The sequence below is a fragment of the Vanellus vanellus genome (genome assembly GCF_965231255.1).
Source record: "Vanellus vanellus genome assembly, chromosome: 4".
Lineage (NCBI taxonomy): Eukaryota > Metazoa > Chordata > Aves > Charadriiformes > Charadriidae > Vanellus > Vanellus vanellus.
Window position 1 is genome coordinate 49,489,621 of NC_138909.1, and position 27,397 is coordinate 49,517,017.

The 27,397-nt window shown below is 38.5% G+C and overlaps 1 protein-coding gene across 1 annotated transcript; it reads left to right on the plus strand.

The window, feature by feature from the left end:
- The first annotated feature begins 4,622 nt into the window (after positions 1–4,622).
- Positions 4,623–27,278, plus strand: EIF2AK3 (eukaryotic translation initiation factor 2 alpha kinase 3). The gene is made up of 15 exons (XM_082482301.1): positions 4,623–4,817; positions 6,802–6,932; positions 8,999–9,233; positions 9,501–9,663; positions 10,967–11,104; positions 11,601–11,723; positions 12,303–12,523; positions 12,875–12,987; positions 14,038–14,160; positions 15,403–15,552; positions 16,572–17,334; positions 21,772–21,939; positions 22,478–22,579; positions 24,932–24,994; positions 26,089–27,278. The coding sequence occupies exons 1-15, from the start codon at positions 4,638–4,640 to the stop codon at positions 26,263–26,265; spliced, it is 2,850 nt and encodes a 949-aa protein (XP_082338427.1). The 5' UTR covers positions 4,623–4,637; the 3' UTR covers positions 26,266–27,278.
- Positions 27,279–27,397: the final 119 nt, after the last annotated feature.

A 27,397-nucleotide genomic window follows, 5' to 3' on the forward strand; every position in this document is an offset into this window, starting at 1 on the left:
CACTGAGAATTAGCTTTCTTAAGAACATGCCTGATGTTGGCTTTGATGCTGTTTGTTACAATGATCCTATTATAGAGATAAGCATAGAGGAAAAGAAATTGGTACCCTTATCATTTAAGATCATATAGGTTAGTAACTGGAATGAAGCTCTCACAGTTTATCGTAAGAGTAAGGTTTGAAAACCACAAGCTGAAGTGTTAGAAAAACATAAAGACATAATACTTCCTATTCTAAGGAAAATATTTTACCTGTGCTTAGTTATTTCTTTGGAGTCACTGGAAAGTACAGCCCATCTGAAAACGATAATATTGACTGTTTTGGCACCAGACTTGTCTCAGATGTGCCTGCATGTCAGCAGGCTTGATTTTGCTTCATATGATAAAGAGTGTTAGGCATGGGAAATGAATGTCACATTTACTGTTAAACGGCTCGTGGAAGCTTTAGTACTTCAGTTTGTTTTGATCTCTGTTTACACTTTTTTTCCTTTCTTTTTTTTTTTTTTTCTGCTATAAATCAGCAGCTTTCTTCCTGCACCGATCAACCTGCCGTGGTACCTCGCGTGCAGTGCCCTCCTTTCCAGTAAAGAGTCTAGACAGCAAATTCCCTGGTAGCGTATGCCATTTCGGATCGTTATGCCTTTTTGCTTTTTTGTGAAGGCTTTTTAGAAACTGCATTACCTCACCCGTCGGCCTGGAGATTGAGCAGCCAGCGCCGCTGATAGGGCTGCGGCACCCCGCGCTGAGCCAATGGAGAACTTCGGCTTCAAACTCTTAATGAGCAAAAGAGCAGCGTCTCATTTAGGGCTCGATAGTTAATGTGTTTTTTTTTTTTTTTAAGTGTTACTTCTGAAAGACAAGCCACTTAACAATTATGTGCCATATTGCTGACCAGTGAAGCTGAACAAATAGCTATTTACATTGACAGATCAGAGGAATGTGTAAGTGCATCGTGGTAACCTACATTTTCTGTGCCAAGAGATTTGCAGCTGACTGCCTGGGTGACTCACTCCTTGGATTAGGAGATGAGGTAATGCTTTTGAGATACAGGGTGATGTCATTCCTTTACCTGAGCTGCATGCCGATGCTAGTTGCTAGTACTTTCAAGGAAAGTCCCTTTGCTGCTTCTCATGTACTAGAGAATGAGCTGCATAACTCAGATAGGAGTTGTTATTATTAATGTCCTTCTAAAGCCTCTGGCTAAACTGATCTTTTAAAAGATAGCAGCACAAGTGGCCACAAGTGCCTTTTGTTATGTGTGTATGTGGGCACCGGCAAGTATGCACATCTGCATACCTGCCCCATCCTTCAAATAAATCTATTTTAATAAAAGGAGATCTTTGTGGTAATCCGGTGCAGTCCCTTGTCAGCACCATGTCATGTAATCCCATTTATAGGTATATTAAAAGGATGTGATTTTTTTTCCTCTGTTCTGTTTCTGTTGTTAAATAGGAGGTTTGTGATGGTTAGTAGCTGAAATGTGTATCTTGCACGTAAGTCAAGATGGGGTCAGTTTAACCCCATCTTGTACTCCGGCATTGTCCTTCAGTGCAACAGCTCTTTCCACTGCCTGCATTCCCTTTCCTGATGTGTTCACCGACAGCAGTTGTGTTGTTTCTCAGCCTTTCTCTCCCAATGTCACTCAGGACGTGCTGCTCTCGTAGGTGCCCTCAAGGCTGGTAGCACAGGCAGGTGATCAGCAGAGCTGACTGAAACCGTCTCATCAGATTATGGGGGCTGAAGTTTTAACAGATGAGCAGGCAGTGCCCCACTGTCAGGATTTTGGAAGGTATACAAGCCATGACCTGATTTGACCCATATATTGGGAGTATACAAGTGCATGTTGCTGAGTGAGCTTCATGCATGTTGGGAATTTGGGGGTGTGGTTCCCACAAATGGCCAGCATTTTTCCTGTAGTTTGCTAGTGAAAAATGTCCTACTCAGGCCCTGGAGCAAGAGCTTCAGGACAAGGGAAACACTTGAGGCATGTCACGCTGCTCCCCAAGCTCAGAGTTCCCTGCCGAGAGCCTCCCTTGCTCAGCAGTATTTCCAAGGCAGTTTGCATTGCTGCCTCCTCTCTTCCCACACTTGATGGGATGGTCTGCAGCCCTTTGAGCACAGCCCGTTACAAAGCCATTGCAGTTGTGGCTTCTAGCAAGCATATCTGAAAGACTGAACTTGCAAGTAGCTGTCTCGCTGCCGCTGGCACGTCTAGTTTGACCATGCTGTATTCATTTAGCTGACTTACAGCCAGTAGAATTTCTTCAGGATCTGACTTGAAGTCAGCTGATGGCTGGGTTTGGCGGGCCTGGGCTCCGTGCTGAAACCCTGGTACAAGAGCTGGTTTGACTTTTGTATGTTTGGAAAGTGGCTTATAAAAAGAACCTTTGCTGTTCATTTTTTATTTATGTATGGAATATCTCATATTGCATGGGCCTCCAAACTACTTGCAGGTATCTGGACCACCTGCAGGAAGAAACCTTACAGAGGATTTATTAATGCAAAGTAACAGCTGTGCAGGCTAAAAGTTGTCATCAAAATTATTATGTATTTCTGAAAGAATATATTACAAAAACATTATATAATCTGTGTTGAATGTTTTAGCAAGATACTCCAGCATGGTTACAGCTGCAACTTTAGCACTGGCGTCTTTTGTTTTTAAGAAGGTATTTTCCAAAATTTGCGTGCCTTTGTTTCTCAGGATCACAAGGCTGCTCTTGATTACGAACGTTTATATAAACCTTATTTGTTTGCTTTATTTTTTCACTGATCAGGTGATTTTTACAAATGACCCCTCTCCACACAAATATTTTGCTTTTTTGTTGGTTTATTTCTCTAAGTGTATGTATAGAGTGCTGTGTGTGTATTTTTCCTCCCCAGTGGTAGGCTGTAATGTGACATTTCTTGTGCATCACAGATCTCACTCAATGTCTCTTCCAGGATGTTTGGCCTTTTTTGCCATAAGGTAAATACCTGGAAGGGAAAGGACTTACCTCATTTTGCTTCGTAAAGAACTTTGCAGCTACTCTTAGGGGTTTATTTTTATCATCTCTTCAATTACACATTGTGCTCCTGAGAGGAGTTTTTATTTTAATTGCCAGTCATCATGAGGCTTTTCAAAGCCAGAAAGCATCAGTGTTGGATCCTTTAGGGATCTTAAATACAGTCACCAACATTGTCAGGTAACTCGCCTGAATTTTCTGTTTGAATCAGGTGTGTCAAACAGTGTAAGAAGAGGTATTACTCATGACATACAGTCATTTACAAGATCTGTCTTTCCCTCCCTGTTTAGGTGAATCCTAACTTTGCTTAATGCTGTTTGCTCATCTGTGACCCAGTTAGAGCAATAAAAAGTCTCATGTTAGAGAGAATTTTAATCATGCAGAAGATGTGGTTTCAGATCCTCACAGTGGTTCCAGAAATAATAACCAGAACCCTTCTGGATCTTTTGTATGGTTTCATAATACACATCTGTGCCTTGGAGTCTGAGCAGGAATATTTTGTTTGAAGTGATTAATATACGTGTATCACAAGTAGTCTTTAAATCCTACCATGTAAGGTAGATGAATTTCTTGTAATTATGTTGTAGGATACTGCCCAAGTGGACAGAGGTTCTGAAAAAGCATTAAAATCTTCCATGTTAATCCATATCCTCAAAAGCTATGATTATGTGGATTATGGTTTCTCACTGTTCTTGATGGGTACAGCCGCTGTGGCTCCACAGTATTAGTTATGGTCTATCATGCTGATAATGAGTTTCTTAATAAGTCCCTTAGTACTCATTGACAATGACTCATACTTCCGAACTAGGATCTCCTTGAAAATCTGTTTAATGGATGTAAGGCTGTATCCTGGTGAAGACTTTTTTTTTTTTTTTTTTTTTTGACATGTGTTTAAGAAAAAGCCAGGCAAGTTTTAAAGGAATGGTATACTTAATGTAAGAAACTCTGGGGATGAGAAGTTAGGTTTAACTGTCTGGAAAGGCAAAGGTGAAATATGAGCTCTGATCTCAATGATAATTGCTCTCACTGCTTTACAGGAGGATAGATATTCTGGAGTAGTCATTAATTGTAAACGAGTTCACATACAGCCTCAGCTTTTCTTTTAAAACTGAATTCAGTCCTCTGATTTAGAGAGAAAGATTGATACTGTGTTTAGCAGTAAACTAGCTCTGGAAAAAAAAAAACCAACAATGAAGTAGAACTTAACCTACAATGCTACAGTCTTGAAACTATCACAAATAATCTGCAACACTTGCACTTTAACCAGTGACTGTCTCTTGAAGAATGCTTCTCCATGTATCATTGTCTACAGTTTGGATTCATACTAATGTATCAACTGATTGAGCTTTAAAATGTTTTGCTTAAAGTGGAAGAAGTGTTGCACACTTTGTTTTTTAACTAGAATAGTGAAATACAGATTTGATTTGATTTGAATGCCTGAAAGTTTTCTGTCTTCAATATGACTTTGAAAAAAAGGACACTGGGGTATTGAAAACATAAAATAAGACACTGGAATATAATGCATGGTACTTGCTTATACAGTGTTTCTGTTTCCATTTGTGATCTATGTGTTTTGATAAAATCATGGTTAAATGGTAGCTAACCTTCAACTCAATTATTTTAGGTATTTGGAAATAAGATGATAATCCCTTCCTTGGATGGAGACCTTTTCCAGTGGGATCGGGATCGTGAGAGCATGGAAGCAGTTCCTTTCACAGTTGAATCTCTTCTCGAGTCATCCTACAAATTTGGTGAGGATGTTGTCCTAGTTGGAGGAAAGTCTTTAACGACTTATGGGCTGAGCTCATACTCAGGGAAGGTAAGAACCTGAAGAGTTGCCTTGCGTGTGTGTGTTTCTGGCACTGTCTTGCAAATAGGTTACTTGTGACGTTTAAACTGCAGTGCAGCTCAAGTATACAACTGAACAGCGCAAAAGAGGAGAATCTGAGTTTCTTGGGCAATATATGCAGTGGGCCTGGAGTAAGGCAAATGGCTGGTGCAGTTAGATGGTATGGCTGAGCCCCTCACTGCGATCTCTTCCTGCCTGTGAGCTCTTGCTGTATCCCCGGTGCTGCTTTTAACACTTGTCTCACCCTTTGCTAAGCTGATTCAGTTTGCTAACCCAACAGAAAACTGTTCACTTTTTTTTGGATTAGTTTTGTGCTGGGTTAGCTGTAGCCAGCTCAACAAGGGGTTGGGGAGTACCAGAACCAGCACAAGGGAAGGGACAGGGGGTTTGTGACCAGAGGTGAGTGGGGGGGTGGGGGTGGGGGGGAAGAAGGGTGATCCCTTTCTGCCAAGCTGGGACAAGAGTTCAGCTTTATCACATAGCTCTGCTTGAAGTACACTTTGCTGTTCAGCTTATTGCATATGAAAGGCTTTAGGTGATGCACTTTTTTCACAACTTATTTCAGATTTTTCACAACTAATGAGGGATAGCTGGTTGAAACCAAGGAAAACGTTCAACATACGCAAAAGTTTAAGACTTGTAATTGTTGTCAGTGAGTTTACTATCTCTTAGAAATTCTCCTTACATTTTGAAGTCATAAGCAAAAGTGAAGTTGAAAACTACTAGCTATCTGACTAGTTCAGAAGGTACTTTTCTTCTGAAATCCATTGGTTAAAAGTTGTATATTTTGAAAAACACAGAAGAAAAAAGGTTAAGAAAAATCACAGGAATTAATTGCATTATTCACAGTCCTGCAATTAACATCCCTCTTCCCCTCTTTAATGTCAGATGTCATTAAAATGCTTGTAGATACTTTATGTACTGAAGAACAGACATTTGCTAAATCAGAAGGCTTGCTGCATTTTAAAACAAATTAAAAAAATACATCTAGTTTAAAAATTTTAAACTTCCAATATTTGTTTTCCACAATATCGTCTTTTCATTTTGACCATACATTTTAATGTAGAACACTTCTATGGCATGGTGTAGGGTGATCACGAGTGATGAAGATCATAGACCCAAAACGAGTTCATGAGATCATTTTGATTTCTTCATTGATAGCAGAGTGTGTGGTGCACCAACAGACTGCTCCTCCCCCGGTGTTCAGGAAGTGGAAATTTCAGTTTCTGCTTTGATTTCTGGCTTATGCTCACAGTAGCAAAGGTGCCTTATATAGGAAATAGTGCCTGACTCTTCCTTGTTATGAGTTTGGGCAGTCTGTTGTTTTTGGCAGTATGATGTCAATTCAGACTTCCTGAAAGTGTGTTCAACTCCCTTTTCATAATAGAATTGCCCATATAATCCAAATTCTGATTGAGATTGGGACTGCAAAAATCTACGTGACTGTGAGAGTTAAATAAGGTCTTCTTTCCCCTTTAATAGCTGACAAGGCAAAGGGGGAAGGCTTGGAGTTATTTTATATAGATCAATAGTACTTCATTTGAAGCTAATAGAGTTATGCTGAGACAAATATGGCACGAAAGCAGAATTATGCTGTGGGTCTTGTAGGAATCTTCTTTTGATGACCACAGAAATAGTGGGAGAAGAGAGCGCTAAGATTTCTTCCAGTTAGAGGTAGAAATATGTGCAAAATATAGTCAAAAAGTAATCAAAATAGCCCAAACTGTAGACTTACTATAATCTTTTGAAAATTGTATTTCTGAAAAGCCCTTATCTCTTAAACCAAGCTTTTCAACATCCCTCAAGTCAAGCATCTGAAATCACAGAGCTCCAAATCTCCTGTGAGCCAAGAATGTAAGGATTGTTAGCTTTAAATATTGCTGTTGATCACATTTATTTGTCTTGAAGCTCTTCAGAACTTTGAAGCATGTGTCTGTCTTGTTTTGTCCCTTAGGTGAAGTACATCTGCTCAGCTATGGGCTGTCGCCGGTGGGATGATGATGAAACAGAACAGGAAGAGACACTCCTATTACACCGAACCCAGAAAACAGTCCGTGCTGTTGGACCACGCAGTGGCAATGAAAAGTAAGTGTAACAGTTGTTCAGAAACAGTCTGATAGAGATAAGTTCTTAATATGTAATATTTTAAGGATTTGACCTTCTTCTTACACTCATTAGACTAAGAATTGCATGAGGGAGTTTAGATTGTTAACCAAAGGGATGCACCAGACTGGTGACTAGGATCTAACCCCTTTGCCCTTCATTGCTTTTGAAAAATGTCTTGAACTTCAGTTTTATAGATGATTAGACAGAAAAGATATATGCACATATTTATTCCGTCTAAACCAAAAGAAAATTACTTTTCTTGTCTTGCATACCTCGAAAGAGTTTGTCACTTCTACTGTACAAGCCAAGTGTCATTAATGTTTATTCGAACTGTTGGGTTTTGTACAAAAGGAGACAGTTTAAAAGTCATCTTATGACTTAATGAGTCACTTTTAAGTTCTTTACCTACTCATGGTAACTGTCACTGTTTGTTTTTTTTTTAACCTTGATATCTTAGCTTTCATTTTAAGTTGATTTTTATAACATCTTCAGTCTTATTTTTTTGAAAGTCCCACTCTTAAATCTACTTTGTTCATTTCATAACAAGGTGGTCTTTTTTACAAGCTGTAGAAACTGGGTCAGTGTGGAACTTTCGTAATGCTGTCTTGTTGGAGTTTTAATACATCAAGATTTCTGTAAAAGTACAGGCACACATTCCACAAACACCCAACCAACCAACCAAACGACTTCATAAAGCACAAGTTCAAAAGGCTGGTTGCAATACACAGATACAGTAACTGCCCAACAATTTAGTGGAGAACTAGTCATTCCCTGTTCCTCTGCTCCCTCTTCTGTTTGCAGCAGGATTGACAGTTTATGCATCTGTAGTGTATCAGAGAGAACCTAACTAGAACTCGAATAGATTAGTAGGTCAGAAGAATTTTAAAAGAAACCTTGGATTCTGTGGGTCTTGGAGACTGGTATTGGCAGGGAGAGGTATGTCATAAGAACATGATTTTTCCTTTGTACATCTTTCAAAAGCACAGCATGACTGACCATCTTGTGCACCTGAATCCTCCTGTCTTTGTAGTCAGAAACAGAGGTGCTTTCCTGGTGGCACAATATCGTTGCTATGGAGTTTACAAGATAGTTCTGTATTTTTAATCCACAGAAATAAAAGCTTTTAATAAATATAATATAATGAATATATAAAATACACCAAACTTTTACCATAGGGGTGTAAATTCTTTAAGGAGACAGTTTTGGCTCCTGGTTGATTCCAGACTGGTCCTCAGAAACTTTGGGTACCCAAACATACTGTTCAAGAAATATTTTTCCCCCTTCCTTGCTGTTCAAGACACAGACATAGCATCCTTTCCACTCTGTATGTTCCGTACAGCATTGGGCTGTATCACGGAAATAAGAAAAGAACTATTCTTTCTCATTCTGAAAATAATTTTTCAGTTTCTGCCCTAACTTGTTGTTTTATAAAAATTAAAGAGTTTTTCACTGCAAGCAGGTGTGTGTTGTCTTTTTTCAGTGTTAACCTGTGGGACATGAGCAGTCCTGGTTTCATGAAGTACTTGTCAAAGAGATTCTACATTAGCTTTTGTGTGTGATTAAAAAAAAAAAAAAAAAGCATTGTCCCTCTCCCAGCTTGAAAAACCTTATGTTGCAAATTAAATTCCTCTTTACTAATGAAAAGAAATATGTTTTGTGTAGAGTGCTGCTTCCTAAATGCTTTGTACTTGTTGCTTCCATCAGCTATGTAACACTTTTGTACCTAAAGAGACCCAGCTGTACTACTGATGATTTTAGTTGCCCTCTCCATATACTAAGCCTGTAATGCCATTGGCCCTACTTCACCAGCTGTTTTATCAACTTGCCCATCATGTTGGATGAGATTTCTCAGCTGGTTTGGGTTGTATTCTGGATTAGCACTCCCCCTCCTGGTGCAGTTGTGTTCATCTGACAATCTGAGAGTTTACTGGGAAAATATGGGCCAAATGTAGGTAATTCAGTTTAAGATTCTTCTGGATGCAGGATTTTGGATTTCATTGGAATATATAAGTTGTTTCTACAAAGTTTTGCTCTTTTTCTTAAAGGTGGAATTTCAGCGTTGGTCACTTTGAGCTGCGCTATGTCCCAGATATTGAAACTAGAGCGGGATATATTGAGAGCAATTTTAAATCAAATATGAACAAAGAAGAAACAAAAATTATTTCAGATGGGGATGAGCAGGAAGCTATGATGAAAGATACAGTAATAAAGGTCTCGGTAGCTGACTGGAAGGTGATGGCTTTTAACAAACGAGGCGGACATCTGGAATGGGAATACCAGGTAGGGGAAACAACAGAATATTAAATGTTACAAAAGTAGACGTTTTGCAGTGTCATAGAGGATGTCTTTCGTTGTGGATTTCAGGTGCTGTCTTTGTAAAGAAGTACACATCTGCTTGTAATTTTTTTAATTGAAGTTCTGACTTTGAGCTGCTACATCCGTGACAAAAATTGAAACAAGGAATTTAAGCACATTGTGTAGCATTATTCTTATATAATATTTAGTTATTACAACATTAAATTTTCTGGTTACCTCGCTCTTCTCCAGTTTTGCACTCCAATTGCTTCTGCGTGGCTGGTTAAGGATGGCAAAGTAATTCCAATCAGTCTGTTTGATGACACAAGTTACACTGCAAACAATGAAGTGTTGGAAGATGAAGAAGATCTTGTGGAAGCTGCCAGAGGAGCCACAGAATCCAGCGTTTACTTGGGTGAGACACTTGACTGCAGCATTTTCTGTAGTAAACGTTACTCTCTTCTCTGCTGAGGTTGCAGTAAAGCAGATCTTTCTGTACTGGTAGATTACAGTTAAGAGGACCTGTAACATGTCCAGTATGATATTCTTCATAATCAAGGCTGTTAAATTTAACCCACATTGCTTTATAAAGCCCCAAAATTGAGGCTTCACTAACATATTTATCCCTGAAAGACTTTCAAAAGGTATAGACGTGTTCTCGTTTCTTCCTAGCCTGCTCTGATCATCTTTACTGTTGCCCCTCAAAGTCAGAGTTCTGTGTACCCATCTTAGAAATTCTGACAATTACAGGAAGGTACAGTATATCTTTGGCTATGGCAGAATTAATATCTATGACAGTTTAGCCTAGACAGTGATAGGCAAAAGATTGACATTTTTTCTTTTTTTTGGTCATTTTTCAAAACCAAAACAATTCAAAACCATAAACCTTTTCTATTTTGATTCTGAAGTGTTCACTGCTTTGTAATTTCAGTACATTGGAGATGATTGAAAGTCTTGAAACTTTTAAAGATAGATTTATAGCTAACAAGGCAGTCTCATTGCTTGGTAAGCAATAAGCAGTATCTCCCTCCAGCCTGCTAATTTGTCACATTCATTTTTTCCTCTACACTGATTACAGTAACTTAACTGAAAGGTCTTCATGGTAAGGTTTTGTGACAAAGTTTTCATCCAGCTGTCAGAATTGATTTGATGTAGTTTGTGACAATTTGAAATAGCGTGGCCCCATGTCCTTCTTCCTCTTAGCGGTCTGTCTGTCTCTGGGAAGTAAACATGCTTTGATTTTTCCAAGACTTTGTCTTAGCGTTTTTCTGTAAGTATTTACACCATGTAGCTCTCCTGTTAGTGGTTACACAGATAAGAATAACACTTAAGAAGCAGCCAGATTGTTCCCAGCCTTCCTGGTAATGTCTGTTGAGGAATAATCTGTACCAGCACTAACAAGGGTAGGATGTTTGAAAGAAGTCTTACCTATGCAAAGCCAAAGCTGCTTTATAGCTCTTAAAACTTGCTGGCATTTTCCTGTAGCAACAGCTCTCCAATGGTGAAAATTAGATGTCCTGATCTCTTGCTTTCTAGAGCAGACAGAATGTATTGTGTGAATTCATCCAGCCTAGCAATCAGTCAGTATCTCAGATTCTCAGACATAAAGAAATATTTTCAAAAATGTTTTTAACCACATATTTTAACTGGGCAATTTTATTCTGGGGGTGAAGATAACTCAATCCTAAGACTAATGTGCTCTTGGGTATATTACTTAGGTATGTACAGGGGCCAGTTGTATCTTCAGTCATCAGTCAGAATTTCTGAGAAATTTCCAACCAACCCAAAGGCTCTGGAATCCAGGAATGATAATGCAATTATTCCTCTTCCCAAAATCAAATGGAAACCTTTAATCCGTAAGTAACAACTCAGAGTTTTGTTTACTGTCTTAGCTCTGAAAAGACAGGACATTTTTCTGATTTCCAATATGGTTCAAATTAGTCTAATGTTTCTAGCTGTAAACCAGTTCAGGAACTATCTCTGTGCTTTATTAATTGTTTATTTTTTTCTAATTAAATGTTTAATGTCTGCTTTCTTCTCCTATGAATTTGACAGGGTCTTTTTTAATAATGAAATGTTGGGTTTTTTCAACAAAATTTTTCAACAAAAAGATGAAGTTTTTTGCGGTGGTGTGACTGAGTGAATTGACTTGTCCAAAACTAGTATTTTGGCAAGGGGGAGAGGTGCTAAGTAACTGATACCTTAAAATACTCTTGCATTTATTTTGGTTCTCATGGTCTGGTCCAAGAGACATTTTCTAAAATTATGCAATTGAAGTTCTCATTAAATTAGTACAAGAACAGAATCTTTACAATAAATCAGCTCAGAAAATTGTGTCTTTTCTATGCTTAGATTCTCCTTCCAGGACTCCAGTGTTGGTGGGGTCTGATGAGTTTGATAAGTGTCTCAGCAATGACAAGTATTCTCATGAAGAGTACAGTAATGGAGCACTTTCGGTTCTGCAGTATCCATATGGTAGGTGGAAGTTCCAAATTTTCAAGTGTTTAAAATAGCTAGATTTACCCACTTATTATCTGTGAAATTCAACAAATGGACATTTGTTTGATGTTAAATATGTGTGCTTTTTTAACATTTAATGAACTAGGAAATTATTGCCCAAAGTAGGATTTCCAAGTTGTGGTGTATGTACAATTAGTGCCACACAAAGCACTTCGGAGTGCCAGAAATTGCTACTGCAGAGATATTCGGTGTACTACCACTGATAGTTGGTCTGAGTGGAAAAAGCCTATGAATTATTTTTTTCAGAATTTGCTAATGGTGCTGGAGACAGCCTGGCGGTATAAAGTTTTCCATATGGAAGATACTCTGGTTTAAAGCTGTCAGCCGTCAGGCCTTCTGAAGTGGTGAACTTTGATGGGAAACCTAGTTGCTGTGCAGTACACAACCTTGATTAACCGAATTTACTTATGTGCCGTTTAAAATCATGGGGCGTGCAAACAAAAATACCCTGTGTCTGTTGAGGAAACCTATTAATGAGAAGACAAAATTATTTTGTAGTTACCTACATGCCCTCTTTGTGTCTTTTCTACACAGATAATGGTTATTACTTACCCTACTACAAGAGAGAGAGAAATAAACGTAGCACTCAGATCACTGTTAGATTTTTTGATGAGACGAATTACAAGAACATTCGCAAAAAAGACCCTGTTCTTCTGCTTCACTGGTGGAAGGAAATTGTTGGCACCATTATATTTTGCATTGTGGCCACAACTTTTATCGTACGCAAACTTTTCCATCCCCATCCTTACAGCAGAGTAAGTATTTTTTTTTTTTTCTGAATCCTAAATACAGAAGGTATTATTCTAGCCTTTTCTTTCGGTTTTGAGTCTGCAATGAGTGGTATTAATAAGTTAATAACTAATGAGCTAACAAAATCAAAAGCCTGAATTTATTGTTTAATCTATCTTTGAAGGCTGTCAGCTGCCATATACAATTTGCTTAACTGTTTCAACAAGCAGATTAGACTGCTTTGATCATATCTGAGGTCTTTGGAGATATTTGCATTGAAATTATTTAATGCCATATCTAGGGTACAAACTGACCTCAGGTACTTAAGGAGTCAAATTTGTTTGGTTTTTTGTTGTTGTTTTGGTAACCCTTGTTAGCTTCGGAAGGAATCTGAAACACAGTGTCAGACTGATAGTAAATATGAGCCCACTTGTGGAGATGTTAAAGACAGCAGCTGGACTGACATCAAGAACTCTGGATACGTGTCAAGGTGAGCTCGGTTCTACACAACACCTACAGGGTTTTTAGTCAGTGTGACAACTAATGCTATCTGGAGGAAATAGTAGGTGTTCACTTGTTCTTACCTGTCCTAGTCCTCTGACTTTGCGGGATAATGAGCAAGTGACACAAAGAAGCCTGTCACCCCATTACCGGTGTGAGATTGCAGTTATGATTAGTCTAGGCAATCCCCGAGAGTCTACAGGATACCTGTGATTAGGAATGTTGCTCTCCCATTTCACACATCAGGAGGAAATATAAGATTGATTCTTGAAGGCCTTAATCAGTGTTTACTCCCTCTGTTTCTGTGTTTATGGATTAAAGCAGAGAAAGGCAATTGTAGATAGAAATAGATGATGTTTTATATATTCTGCAGAATAAGCAGACCATATTTGGAACAAACCTTTGTTGCTGTTATGAAGGAGTTGGTTACAACAGAAGGGTGTATAGGGGCATGTCTGTGGAGAAAATGTGACCATTTCCTCTACATTTGTAACTTTCAGTAAGTTAAGAACTGGAGGATTTAAAATGAGGAAAAATAAGAAAGGTAGTAAGAATTAAGAACAGTGATGTTTCAGAAGGGGTGCTTAGAAGGACTAGTTGCAGAAATAGTTATATGGGGTGGGGGCTAAAGGCAAATCATGATTTAGAAAATACTTGGCTGTCACCACCTAATTCGGGCATAAAAACTTAGGCTACATACTTATGGTCCATGATCCAGTAAGCATGCAACCTGATATTCTGAAAAACTTCTTCAGTTTGTCATGTGCATGCATAATGGATCTTGCTGGGTTGTGATAGACGCTGAATAAATGCATAATTGGCAACTGTCCATTTCATAAATAGGTAGCCATCTGATTGCCTCAGTGGGTGAGCAGGGAAAAAAGATCAGAAATGCTTCAAGTCATTCAACGTGTTTTGCCTGTACAGAAATATTTCACTTAGTCATAAATGACTGCATTTTTCTCTATATACTAATGTATTTTTCTCCTCTGTCCTCCCTCTGTTCTTCTGTCCCTTCCTCACACCTTTCTCCTCCAAGATATCTGACAGATTTTGAACCAATTCAGTGTCTGGGTCGTGGAGGTTTTGGAGTAGTTTTTGAAGCCAGAAATAAAGTGGATGACTGCAACTATGCTATCAAGAGGATCCGTTTACCTAACAGGTAATGAATGAGTTTGTTGAGATGTAGAAGTAATGAATGAATGGTGGGATCCCATCCTACACTGAACCATCTGTTCCTGAACTGATTTCCCAGATATTACATTAGGATGAATGACATACTTTTTAATGGGGGGGCTGACTTAGTTTTGGCATTGAGAATTGGCATATGTCATCACAGCAGAAGGGTGACCTGCTTGGCTAAAATACTTGCATAGCAGGACCCTTGTGAGGATGCTGCGGCTACATGGGAACTCCTTTGATTTCCTTGATGAATAGAGCCTTTGATAATGGGACCAGTTACTTTTAGCACTGTTAATTTGCTTCTCTCCTTCCTCTCCTTACCTTCCCTACTCCACCTCTTCTTTCTTTTCTCTCTCCCTCACCAGCTTTTCTGACTCCATTTGTCCATTTGTTTCATTTTCTGGTCCCACAACCCCTACCTTTTCTTTCAGTCATAGGTGGTCAAGCCATGCTGCTGAATTACCCTACACAGAGCTTGCAGCAGTTCCTTTTAGTGGGAGATGGGAGACACTGCTTCTGGAAATCTCAAGTTAGAACAGCAACAGGCAGGCCAGTAGAGGGAGGGGGTAAAGCTATGAAATTTAGAATTACTATTTTTTGAATGTGTTAAATAAGCGTGACTATTTAAGACTAAAGATTTTTTTCAGAAGGTAGCCTAAATTCTTCTTTTCCGACCATATTCTAACCCATTAAATAAAACCACCCAACTTAACTTGGTCCAGTTACAGTCTTATGAAGAGAGATTATTTACTTCAATAAGATAGCAGTCTACCTGCTTTCCTGTCCATAGAATGGAGATAGTCTTTATGCAGTCTCCTTATGTTACGCCAACTAAAAAAGAAATAATAAGGTATTACTGTCGTCTTATGTGTCAGTGTCTTCTACATCCCTGTAGAATATTGCTGTTTAGTGGTCTTTTTTCTGTTCCTGTAAACAGCTGAGAACAAGGTGAACCTTTTCCTCCCAGTTTTGCTGGCTGTAATTATTTGAAAAGGGATGACTAAATACTTAACCATTATGAGCACATACTGCTCCTCCACACTTCTACCCTAAATGAGTTACTCTGGGGAGTTTAAGACACATCTGTCTTTTGGTGTGAAGAGCAATACTACTAGCCTGGTTTATACTGGGCTAGCTTTGATTAAATTCCTTTGCAGAAATTTCTATACTATGCTGTTGCTTTATGTGACCATGTCTCTGTTGTTCTCATCCCAAATTGTAGGGAGCTGGCTCGTGAAAAGGTGATGCGGGAAGTCAAGGCATTAGCTAAACTTGAGCATCCAGGTATTGTTCGTTATTTCAACGCATGGCTGGAAGCTCCACCTGAGAGATGGCAGGAAAAGATGGATGAACAGTGGTTAAAAGATGACAGGTAACTCGTGGGGTTTTTTAACAACTGAGTTTGAGATTGTACATCAACAGAAATGGAGACCTGGTAGATGACCCAGGAAGATGGAGAGACTATGTAGGAAAGAGATGGTTATTAACTTAGCCTGTGAACTTCTCAATTGAACAAGGTACAAATATATCACAGTTGTGCACAGCATCTCTCAATTTTGGGGTCCTCTGTTGTGGTAAGGTCCTCCTTTCAGCTTAGGAGTCATCTTGTGGTTCTTGAATTCAACTTCTGCAATTGAATCTTTGGGTGGTTGGAAGGTTGAAACATTGCTACTGTGATTCAATTTTAAACTTTGGCATCTCTGTCTTCTTTGTTTCTTTCCACTGCTTGCCTCCTGTTTGTTGTCTTGGTTTACGTGGAACTGATTCAGTGCTCCAATGCTTCAAGAATTTATTTCAGCACCAATATATGAGGGATAATCAGAGTGATGATTTATAGAGCTTGGTAGAAGTAGGTTAAAAATGGAAAATTAGATAAAGGAGTAAGAGGATGTTAAGAGAAAGGAAAAAGTGGGTGTGTGTTATTTAAAGAATGAGGCCTAATACAAGACTATTGAGTGGTCTCATAATAACATCTTAACATGCCTAACAATTTTTAGAATATAGCGACCTTTATATTTCAGGCATCAAATGAACGCTTTCACAGCTGTAATTCTTCCAAGGCACTTGAAATAGTCATCGCAATGCATGTTCTAAAGGACTGAACTTTTTCAAGCTGAAGATGAGCCTGATTGCACATTGGGAATCCAGGCAGTAGAGCTTCCTAAATTTTACTTTATCAGCGCTCTTGTCTCAGTGAGAAAACATTACCCTCATTAAGAAAAACAGATGCTAAATCCTGGTTGTTAGTGATTCCCGCACTTGAGTAGTGGTTTACCGTTATGATATGACACAGTTCTTGGAGGTAGCAGTTGTTAAAACCTGGGCTTCTGAAAATGCATTTCTAGTGGAACAAAGTTCTCCAGTATTAATTTCCCGATTTTGTTTTTCTAGCACTGATTGGCCACTCAGTTCTCCCAGTCCAATGGACGTCCCATCATTTAAGATCAGAACAGAGCCGTTCTCTACAAAGGAGCACATTGAAGTCACTTCATCGGAGAGGGTAAGGTCCGTGGGAATACCCTGTGGTCAGTCCGATTCATCCGGAAGCCAGTTTTCTCCTCTGGAATTTTCTGCCACAGACAACAGGGACTTACACCAGTCAGAAGATCCACTATTAAACCTTCAGGACAGTGTCCTTACAGGCTGTGATGTAGAAGACAGTACTGTCAACAATAACGAGCTGGGTGACTCCTTGGAAATTTGTTCTTCACCTGTTGCTGTTGTACATCTGAGGGAAGGGACCTCTTCTTCTATTGTGTTTGAAGATTCTGGTTGTGGAAATGCTTCTAGTAAGGAAGATAAAGTTGATGTTTTGCATGATGAGAGCGTTTCTGAGGATAAGGCGAAAAGTACAAAGGAATCTGGTAACAAGAAATCTGCTTCAGGAAGTCCCCTCTCTGTTTCTCCACCAAGGCCAACAAGTTTAAGCCTGGACCTTTCTAAAAATATTGCAGAAAAAGTTAAGCCCACCTCCCCGAAGGTGTATCTTTACATCCAAATGCAACTCTGCCGGAAAGAGAACCTTAAAGACTGGATGAGCAGAAGATGCATGATAGAGGAGAGGGAAAGGACAGAGTGTCTGCAAATATTTCTGCAGATAGCTGAAGCGGTTGACTTTCTGCACAGCAAAGGATTAATGCACAGGGATCTCAAGGTTTGTATTCATGCAGGAATTGTGTTGGGTTTTTTAATGTATTTATTTACTGGCATGATCATCACTGAATGCCTGAACTTTCCAAATTCTGGTTGTAACTGGTTATCTCGCTGGCTGTGTCCTATAGGCAAACGTTTTCTGGTTTAGTACTGTGAGATTATCTTTGGAGCTATCATAACTTAAATTATCTGTGCCCAAAGTGTTATACAGAAGTCTCTGGTGCTGTGGAATTCCTAAAACACTTGGACTGACTCAAATGACATCACAGGGTAGCTGTCCCTCCACTTCATTACAAACTTGAGCGTAGGCAATTCCAAATTTGACTGCTCCTAATACAGCAGTGCCAGGCTGTTCAGCTCAGTGTCAAGTTCTGCTTTAAACTGACAGATCATGTGTGTGGATACAGGTAAAACTTTTTTGTATGTGGGAGTAATATGGCATTGGAGACAAATACTGCTAAAATAGTTGACTCTTCTCGGTGACCTCAGCATAGGTGTTATAAAAGCTGAGTCTGTACAATAATCTGGAGGTGCAGTGCTCCAGGAAATAAACATCTATAATTCCTTATTGCAATTAGTCTTTCTTACAGCAAGACTCCTTGTACCTGGCACACCTGCATTTGTTCTATGGGATTTCTAATTCAGATTCTTTATACAGGGTTGTTCGTTAATGAGCTGTGTGGCAAAGAACAGTATTTTGGATCCCGTTCTACTGTTTTAAGTGAAGCAGATAATTGGCAGTGTTAGGCTTACAGTTGGACTTGATGATCTTAAAGGTCTTTTCTAACCTAAATCGTTCTATGATTCTAATTCTGGTATCTCCCTTCTTCTTTCTGTAGCAATACTGCCTAAGAGCAGCAGTGTTACTCCTGTTTAGAGAGAGTAAAAATTAAGTATTGCTCCTCTAGGACTGAAAAGTAAACTGTCCTGGAGTTAAATTTTGAGTCAGTGCCAACTATCATAATTCAGATTTCTGAAGGATTCATAATCTTTTTAATGTCTGATAACGTCCATCCGGTTAAGACCAGGAAGGATGTCTTTTACCTCTGGCATTTAATGTACCTGAAGTCAGGAGTAACTTTTTGTACGTTTTCTTTCATTTTGCTTCTGATCTTACCTTAGTGCCTAATCTTGCTGGAACTTTTAGCATGTGCAAGTGTCTGTATGTGTTACCAAATGCCATAATTTAATTAAAGAGCCCAGCTGAAGTTAGTTTTATTAGTATAAACTCTGAGAAATTGATTGCTTTTCCCAAATTGTGGAGAAGCAGTTCCTGTTTCTCTTCACCTATTTGAGGAGGCATTAATACCTACCTAGTGGAGTAAGTATTGAAATGATTATAACAGTTGTTGTAGGTTCTCAGGTAGTAATCATTTGGTATAAGTAGAAACAAAAGAAAAATACCATCTCAGGTGTGGCAGTAAAAGGGGATTCAAATTCAGTAACACTGAAAGGATATGTTAAAGTTAGGAAAAACTCACAAACCCTTCCAAGTATTTTCTTTCCCCATCAGCATTAAGCAGTTACCTTGAATCAGTTATCTGAAAAATCTTTAGTGCTTGAGAAACTGACCAGAAAAGTAATTAAATCCCTGTATTAATATGTTGCTAGGCTTGTTAATTAATAACCTTTCTTAACAGTACTGTCGGTTGTGACTTTCTGCAGTCTTTACTGAGATCACTGTTTAGTAAAGCTTATGTAGATCTTCACTTAGATCTTTGTTAGTCTTAATCAGCAGTTTGTGTGGCGTTTTGTTGGAACATCTTAAAAGTTCAATATTGGCAGCAATTTGAACAAGAGATTTTATTTTGTTTACTTGGTATAAGCCTTGGAAAGGCTCTCCCTGAACAAACAAATTCCTGCTTCAGAAAACTTCCCATGTGCATATAGATGTTATTCTTGGATCCTGGAAGTTTGTTATGTGTTAATTTGGGCAAAACAACAGGCAGTATTTAATTTTTTTTTCCTGTAGTTTTCAGAAGCTCCTAGGAACATTTCTCACCTAATTTTCTAATTTGTCCAAGAGATTGGTCATGCAACCCTATGTTCATACCAGCGCTATTAAGCAAATAACCTGTAAAGCTGTTTTGTCTTTACTAGAGGCAGAGGTAGCTGATAGTGGCCAGTTCTTGCTCCCATTGGCACCAACAAAAACTCATTGACCTATGTGAAAATAAATTTATATGCATGCATATTAAAAGATTCAAGGAGATCTTTTAAATACTTAAAAATAACAATACACATTGAGATGCATTCATTAGGCTCCTACTAATCAGGGATACCGCAATGACAAGATGGCAGGAATTTAAGTAGGCAAGTGCACAGGTCACAGTTCAAATTCCTTTGCAGAAAACGAAGTACAAAACCAGAAATCTGTCTGGCAAGTGAATTTGCTGTTATTCCCAGGATAAGCCGTTGGTCATGCTTGACAGCTCAAAAGAAATTGAGTTTCATAGAACTGCAAGAACAATCTTAGATAAGTTTTGCAGCATTAATTGAATTAAACAGTCTTCCAGATGTGAGTAGCTTATTCGTATCTGTGAAAAAAAATGGGAATTCTTATTCTCACTGAAGAATTTGGAGAGAAATTTCTTTGTGCAATTGGCAAGATAACTAAACTAGAGGGTGGTTGTATTCCTCTGATTTAAATCAAAATTGTGTGCATTTGCCTTAGACTTTGTCTTTCCAAATGCGGTCTTGATGGCTTATTTTTGCCAGCAGTTTGTGATAGCAGAGAGTCCATTCTCATTAATTTGTCGAAACTATATGCCAGCCCATTCGCAGACAGTCTGTTTTCAGCCAGAATAGTACAAAAAATAAAACTTTCTGTTAGGAGTTTTGCTCTGTGAAGCAAGACAGATTGTGTTGACTTATTGTGTGTTTATGGGAGGAGGAGGAGGGAAATGGAGATAAAGGCAATGGGATACAAATGCCTAATGGAGACTTTTGTGCCTTGAGCAGTAAAATTCTGGTCCACAGATTTTTGACAACGTGGGTGTGCAGTCAGAGGATGGGTGCTGTATAAATGCTTCAGAGAGAGCCTGGAGACACTATGGGTTTACAGGGTAGTAGCTTTTGTTCGCTAAATGAGCTGTGACTGCAAAGGTCATGACACTCATTACAGGAATATAATAGCAGGAGATAAGACCTGTCTCAGAAGGTAGTTTTAGAGGTGGGATGTGGGCACTGTGGGACGAACAAGTTATGTCTAACTATTTATGTAGTGCTTATCTCAGAGCTGTTCATTGCTTGAAAAAACCAAGAAGGCTGTTTTCTGCCTTGCTTCTCTCTTGCACAGTGGGTTTGTCTTTAACTGAGGAAGTCAGATGGACTTTGAAACAGGTCAGCTTTGTAGTCCTTTAATCTTGTGGAAAAGTATTGCTGTGTATCTCTGCCTCCTCCTGTTCCAAGGGTTGTCAACAAAGCAAGGACCATGTTTTCCTAGCCTTGAAAGTCCAGCAGCTCTGAGAGGAGCTTGCCCAGCACTACCTGCCTCTTTACCACACCTTGGCCCTTTCCCCATAAATAATCCTGCTGCTTCTTTCCACTTGCAGAAGCAATCTGTTCTTCCCTCCAAAATTTGTGTCTGTCTTTATTTGCAACCAAGGTGGAGCGGTCATGTTTCAAAGAAATAATCGTTCATTTGGCATGTGCTATTCTATCAGCCACAGTGCAAGTCTCTTGAGAAACCATCTGAGATGTACCATTAGCAAGAGGCATCTCAGTTCCAGTCTCCTTTATCAGTAGGTTAGGCCACAGATGCTGGTACCTGGCAAACAAGCTAAAGGAGAGTCAAGCCAGATCATCACTGCTCTTGTGAATTGCAAAGTTCTTAAGCTTCTATCAAAAAAATATATTTTTTTTTTTATTCTGTTACAAACAGCTGTTCCCACAGTTAACCTGCACAGTACCAACTGCAAAGCAGACCTTATTCCCACGCTTCCAGTGTATCTATGATTTAACATTAAGATGACGTGCTACGTGCTGGTTAATAATATTGTGAACAAGTTTAACACACGGAGATTAGATTAAAAAAGACTAAGATCAGAACTCCAGCATCTGGTGTGAATTTGCCGTGTGATGGAGAGCTGGACAACTTATCTATTCTGTTCCCCACAGCTGTTAATTTTTGTGTATGTCACTCAGCAGACCTATGTAGTGTTAATAAACTACTACTGGAAGACAAAAAATGACCAGTCTGAGTTTCAGGAAGGGAGTAATTCAGGAGTATTTAATTTGGGAGTAATTCCTTTTTCCTGAACAGCTAAGATTCTTAACTGGTTCTGCTCAGGTGGTGTTTAATGAGCATTTTTAGCCTTGACAGCATGGCTTATCTGAATTAAAGTGAAGTGTTGTATCTGCTGAAACACAGACACACAGACACTTGTTTATTACTTACTTTTTTTTTTTTTTTCTTTTCACCTGTTTGTTTTCTTAGCCTTCCAATATATTTTTCACAATGGATGACATAGTAAAGGTTGGGGATTTTGGACTGGTAACTGCTATGGACCAAGATGAGGAGGAGGAATCAGTACTTACCCCAATGCCAGCTTATGCCAGGCACACAGGACAAGTAGGGACCAAGCTGTACATGAGCCCAGAACAGGTTTGTGTTTCTTTAAAGCTGTATTTGTCAGTACCTAGAAAACACCTGAATTCCCAGGAGCTTAAAGATCAGGCACTCTTTCTAGTAAATTGTTGCAATCAAGTTACTTAAATTGTTTCTCATCAAAGTAGAGTTTTGAGCTAAATTGAATTTCAAAATCATAGTTTAGTATATCTACGTTTATTACAGCGAAAAAGTGGCTAATGATTTCTACTTAGATGCATTTGTTGATCTTGCTTTTAATGAATATTATGCAGTTATCTTTCTACTACAAGTTAATTGAGCAAGGACACACTATTGTGTCTGAGGTTTAAGTAAGTTGAAACATTTTACATTACAGTTGTGTCTGCAAAGAGGAGCGGATGATCAGGACCTTGCTCACCCATGCTTATTTTGCCAATGTGCCTGTCCTGTAGTTTTCAGCTCTGCACAGGACTAATTGCTTCCGTATGTTGACTTGAAAAGGGGTTGTTTATGTTGTGCATAATTACATACAGTGAATAGCTTGATTGACTTAATCCTAATTTTGAACTTTCAGATCTGTGGAAACACCTATTCGCACAAAGTGGACATCTTTTCTTTGGGACTGATTCTCTTTGAGCTGCTTTACCCTTTCAGCACACAGATGGAGAGGGTTAGGGTATGTATGGTATTGGATTATTCTCAGTTTAATAATTTGTTTAAAATAGCTATTCGCTTGGTGAAACATTTGCAAGAGGTTCTTCTCAGTTTTGAAAAAGCCTTGCAATTAGGAACAGAACTTCTTTATCAGCCCTGTACAGACCCCCTGAATTACTGAAAATAAATTGCAGTCTTCCTAGTGTGTGCAGTTGAATCGAGGACTTAATTTCTTTACAAAGCTCCTCTGTTGTCAAGCCAAGTAAGAGAAACTATTGAACTAGGATATCCAAGAACTCAAGCAACAAATATAGCTTGTGACTTTAAGCCTGCCAGCTTGTTTTTCATTCAGGAATTGGAACCATGGTGTGCATTTTTATCATTTCTTCCTTTGTTTGCTTCTGCCGTGCTTTTTCACCCAAAGCACTTACTGAAAAATTGCAGTTCCTTTTCCTATAGTTAAGTCTTAGCTGTGAATTTCACTCAGCTTCAAGTACAATCTTCCCAGTAATTGATGACTTTCATTACATCAACTGTGGCTTTTGGAGGTTTGATGGTGTATAATAACTCTTCCTTGCTGTTAAAAATGCCTGTGAGATCCATCTTGCTCAGGAACAAGCTCATAGAGAACAGGGGCTACAGCCAGAAAGGTTTTTCCTCTTGTATATGGTGATCAGTAACCTACGCAGGAAAGAAAGAGTCATTATAGCCTGTATTTAACGTTTATATATGCTTGGGGTATTTAAATTCTCATGTGAAGATGGATTGTTTTTAGCAGAGATGTAAGAAGCAGCTTGAACCACACTACGAATGCAGCCTGACCAAATGCTTCGCCTATGCTGGTGTTGCACTCTCTTGCTTAAAATGCTCTAGCTTTTCATGGTACAAAAGAGCGCAGTCTAGAGGAGGAATGACAGTGCTTTTAGCTTCTTGCACTGGAACCAGTTTCAGTTTCCCTAGATAAAATCAGTTTTACTGAAACACATAACTGATAAAGAGCTATTCTGGATTCTCAGGATCTCCTGCAGCAGTGACTACACGCTTTGCTCTTCCAGTTTCTGTCCTGAGTATAGAAGCAAAGCAAATAACTGGAGTGAATCCTGAATTGCATCTAACTCTGATGGTTTACTCCATAAGAGGGTAAATAGAGTACCCTAACTTCCCATGAAGTTCCACTCTCTCTGATAAAATCTAGAAGAACCCCCAGCCCTTTATTGTCCAGTTCTACTTTAGTTGTTGTTTCCAAGTTGTTACACTGAAGTCTTCATTGGCATCAGCCAAGCATTAGCACTGTTTGGTGAAGCAAAACATGCTCTGCCTTACCAGGTAGCTCAGCGTATTCTAGGAATCTGTGATAAAGGGCTGGAAAAATCCCCCAAGGAGGAGCGTGAGACCTGCCTCTGTCTCAAGCTGGTAACAGTTACTCTGTGGCAGTACCATTTATTTCCAAATTAGATGTTTGAAAACAGATCACTAAATGCAAACTGAATTGGTAGAGAAAGAGAACATTTGAAGCATTTTATTGTCATAAAATTCAGTTCTCTTGAACAGGAGTTTGACTTTTGGCCATCACTATTAACTGGTCAGTTTATACTTTCAGTGGAGTAATAATGAATTGAATTTTGTTTCAACTTTAGAAGTCTTACATTTTGTGCTCAAACTTACTCAAAAGGAGATTCTTCTTAAAAGAAATTAAGTGCTAAATATTGCCCTTCTGTGCTAAAAACACACTAAAGTGGGTCATGGGTTGCTGGAAATGACAGAACTTAAATTCATAAGGCAGCTTGCTGCAAATAATTGTGTGCCTAAGCGTGGGAAAATTACTGTCACTAGATGGAGCCAACGTGCTTGTTATGGAAGAAGCGCTGAAGGAGACCAACTGCCTTCTAAGGACACAGAAATATGCAACATGAACGGCTTTCAAGACTGCTGATAAATCTGCTTGTTAGTCCATAAACATTAAAAAAAGACTAGTGCTCACGTTGTTAAGACAGAGCTAGTCATTTCATGTGTCTTAATACTGGTATAGGTGATCTTGGGCATTAAGGGTGGTACACAGAATTGTTGAGCCAAAGTAAGACAGTATAAGTTCGTGTATCTGGCTGGTTTAAAAATGCAAAGTTCATAGTTCTTGTAACATGATTCCTAGTGCAGGCTGTATACCTAAGGAAGCAGCAACTTGCCCATTTAAATATGTTGTGATTTTTTTTTTTTTTTTTTATTTTAACCACTAAAGCAAGGCTTTAAACCAATTTTTTTCTTCCATCAGGCTGATTCGTTTGCGTAGTTTGCATATTTTTGAAGAATAATAGAGTAATACTATTGAAGAATGGTATTTTGGAAAAGTTACATGTTTTTCTTAATATTTTTGCAGACCTTAAGTGATGTTAGGAATTTGAAGTTTCCACCATTGTTCACTCAGAAATATGCACAAGAGGTAAGCATAATATCTTATGCTATTAATTGTAGCTTTTTCTTTAACAATTTTATTTTTTTTCTTTGCTTTCCAATTGCTTTGCAAGCAAAACTGAAAAAAAAGTTAGCTTTCATGTTAAGACACATTTTTCTATCCAAGTACTTTTTACTACATTTCAAAGCTATAACATTATAGTAACCTGGACGCTAATGTTTTTGCCACACAGTTTACCTCTAGTAACTATACAATATGATCTGTCTTCCCTTTGTCACTTGACATCATTAATTTCACGTGCATCCTGACATGACTTCTTGCAATAAATCCATATTCACAAAGAGAAAGTGCAGAGTTATAGACAGGTAAAGGGGAGATTGTAGGTAGCACCATGGCTCTGTGGGATCTTGCTCTAGGAACGGGATCTCTCAAATGGGAAGCCATATGAGAAAATTGTGCTCTGTTCTTATTAGTCAGATCTTTAAAGTGACACAGCTGCAGATAAAAGAGGAGGTGATGTGCAAAACCTCTCCAATAAAAAGCTGAGATGCTCTCAGGTTTTCATGGTAGCTTCAGGCCAGCAGCTAAATGAGACGGCTTTCTTGCTTTACAGCTGCAGGCTGCCCGGGGTAATGCGATGTGCTGTGCTCAGTTGGAGGACACTGTAATTCTGATTATATTTGAGACAAATATTCAAACTACCTGTATATTTAAATGAAAACCTCTAATTCACTGTGAAAACTTACTGTGTGGCTTAAAACATGGTCGCCTAAACATGAAGCTAAAAATTACTCATAAATTAAATTTCATACGTTTTAAAATTCTTTAGATTGCAAATTAATGTAAAGGTTTTATAACACTATTGAATCTTGGGTCGGATTTGATTTGCCAAATTGATTGTAGTCCTTGACAGTAAAGACGGTTTAGTGGATGCACAGTAATACATTTTCAAATGTTTAATGCACTTCTAACTACTGTGCCAAAGCACTAATACCACAATTACTCAGAAGGCAACTGGGGACAATTTCCACTTGTTCATACAGACACACTTGAAGTCAGAACATCAAAGAAGAAAGAATTTATGAATTTGTTCATGTAACGCATGTCATGTTTTCTTTTAGTACACCATGGTGAAGGACATGCTCTCTCCAAGTCCCACTGAAAGACCAGAGGCTGCAGCAATCATAGAAAATGCTGTATTTGAAGACTTGGAACTCCCACCAAAACCAGTGCTTAGGCAGAGGTCACGGACAATGAGTTTATCAGGAAATAAGCATTCAAGACAACCAAGCAAATAATTATCCTCAGGATCACTTCTTCCACTCGGCAGGTTTTACAGGGATTGTTCAGCAGAAGGATCCTATGATGCAGAATGTCTATCTTGAAAATAGTTTACTTAAACTTTTTTTGCCATGTTTAACATATAAGATGTATTGGACGGATTTTCGTTTACTTTGACAGCCAACGAAAGCCAGTAACCACACTTTTCACATTCCATTTTTCTTACCTTAACTCTCCTAGGCGGATGGGTCCAGCTACTGTGCTTACCAATGTTGTGCTCCATTATGTTTTTTTGGGTTTGTTGGGTTTTTTTGAAGCTTGTAAATGTCAGCTTGCTGGGTAAGTGAGAGATCTGTAACATGTAAATAGAATTAAAATACTGTATTTTTATAGAGCAAATTACAGTCTCTAAGCCTAGTGAGTATCTATCCAGATCACTTGCTCTTTGGTGAAATGAAGATGATTTTGAAATGAACTATGACTCCATTTTTGTCCCTGGTGGGTAAACTGGGAATATGCACTATTTTTAAAGCAAAAAAGTACCACAGTTGTACATACTGTCACTCTCCATAGCCATTCATTAGAGGAAATCATTTCATACTTCTGCACTATAGTAGATCTTAGAGAACGCATTTTATACAGATAAATCTGTAGAGAAGGAAAAGAAGAATTTTGCCATTAAAAAGGGGGTTTTATATAGGCAGTGGTTGGGAGAGCCATAGTAAAAATTATGTACAAAAATGTTGTGATTCTGAAAATTTAAACCTGATGAAGTCATACATGTCGTATGTAATCTTGTAGATTTGTACTTTTAAAAAAAATCAACCGGTAAGGATTTGTGTAATCTGCTAATTTAACTGCCTAATGCCATGCTTTTATTTCTCATTGTAAATATGTTAATTTTTATTTATAAAATACAAATCAATCCATTTGGGTTGGTAGTGTACAGAATGCACTTGCTGTAATTGTTGAGTGCATTAATTATTGTGACTTCTTTCAAGTCTGAATGATTTAATAAACTTTTTTATTTATAAAAAGAAATCGTAGTTGCTTCTGTTCAGAACCTGCATCAGTGCGTGCTGCAGATGGCAGCCTTGTGCATCTGGAACAGGAGGACGGTCACTGCATTTCTGTAACTTGCTTTGCTTT

Coding starts and splice junctions, on each gene's coding strand:
- EIF2AK3 (XM_082482301.1), top strand. CDS start 4,638: ATGATAATCCCTTCCTTGGATGGAGACCTTTTCCAGTGGGATCGGGAT. Junction 9,234..9,500: donor ATCTGGAATGGGAATACCAG/GTAGGGGAAACA, acceptor GCTCTTCTCCAG/TTTTGCACTCCAATTGCTTC. Junction 21,940..22,477: donor TGTACATGAGCCCAGAACAG/GTTTGTGTTTCT, acceptor TTGAACTTTCAG/ATCTGTGGAAACACCTATTC.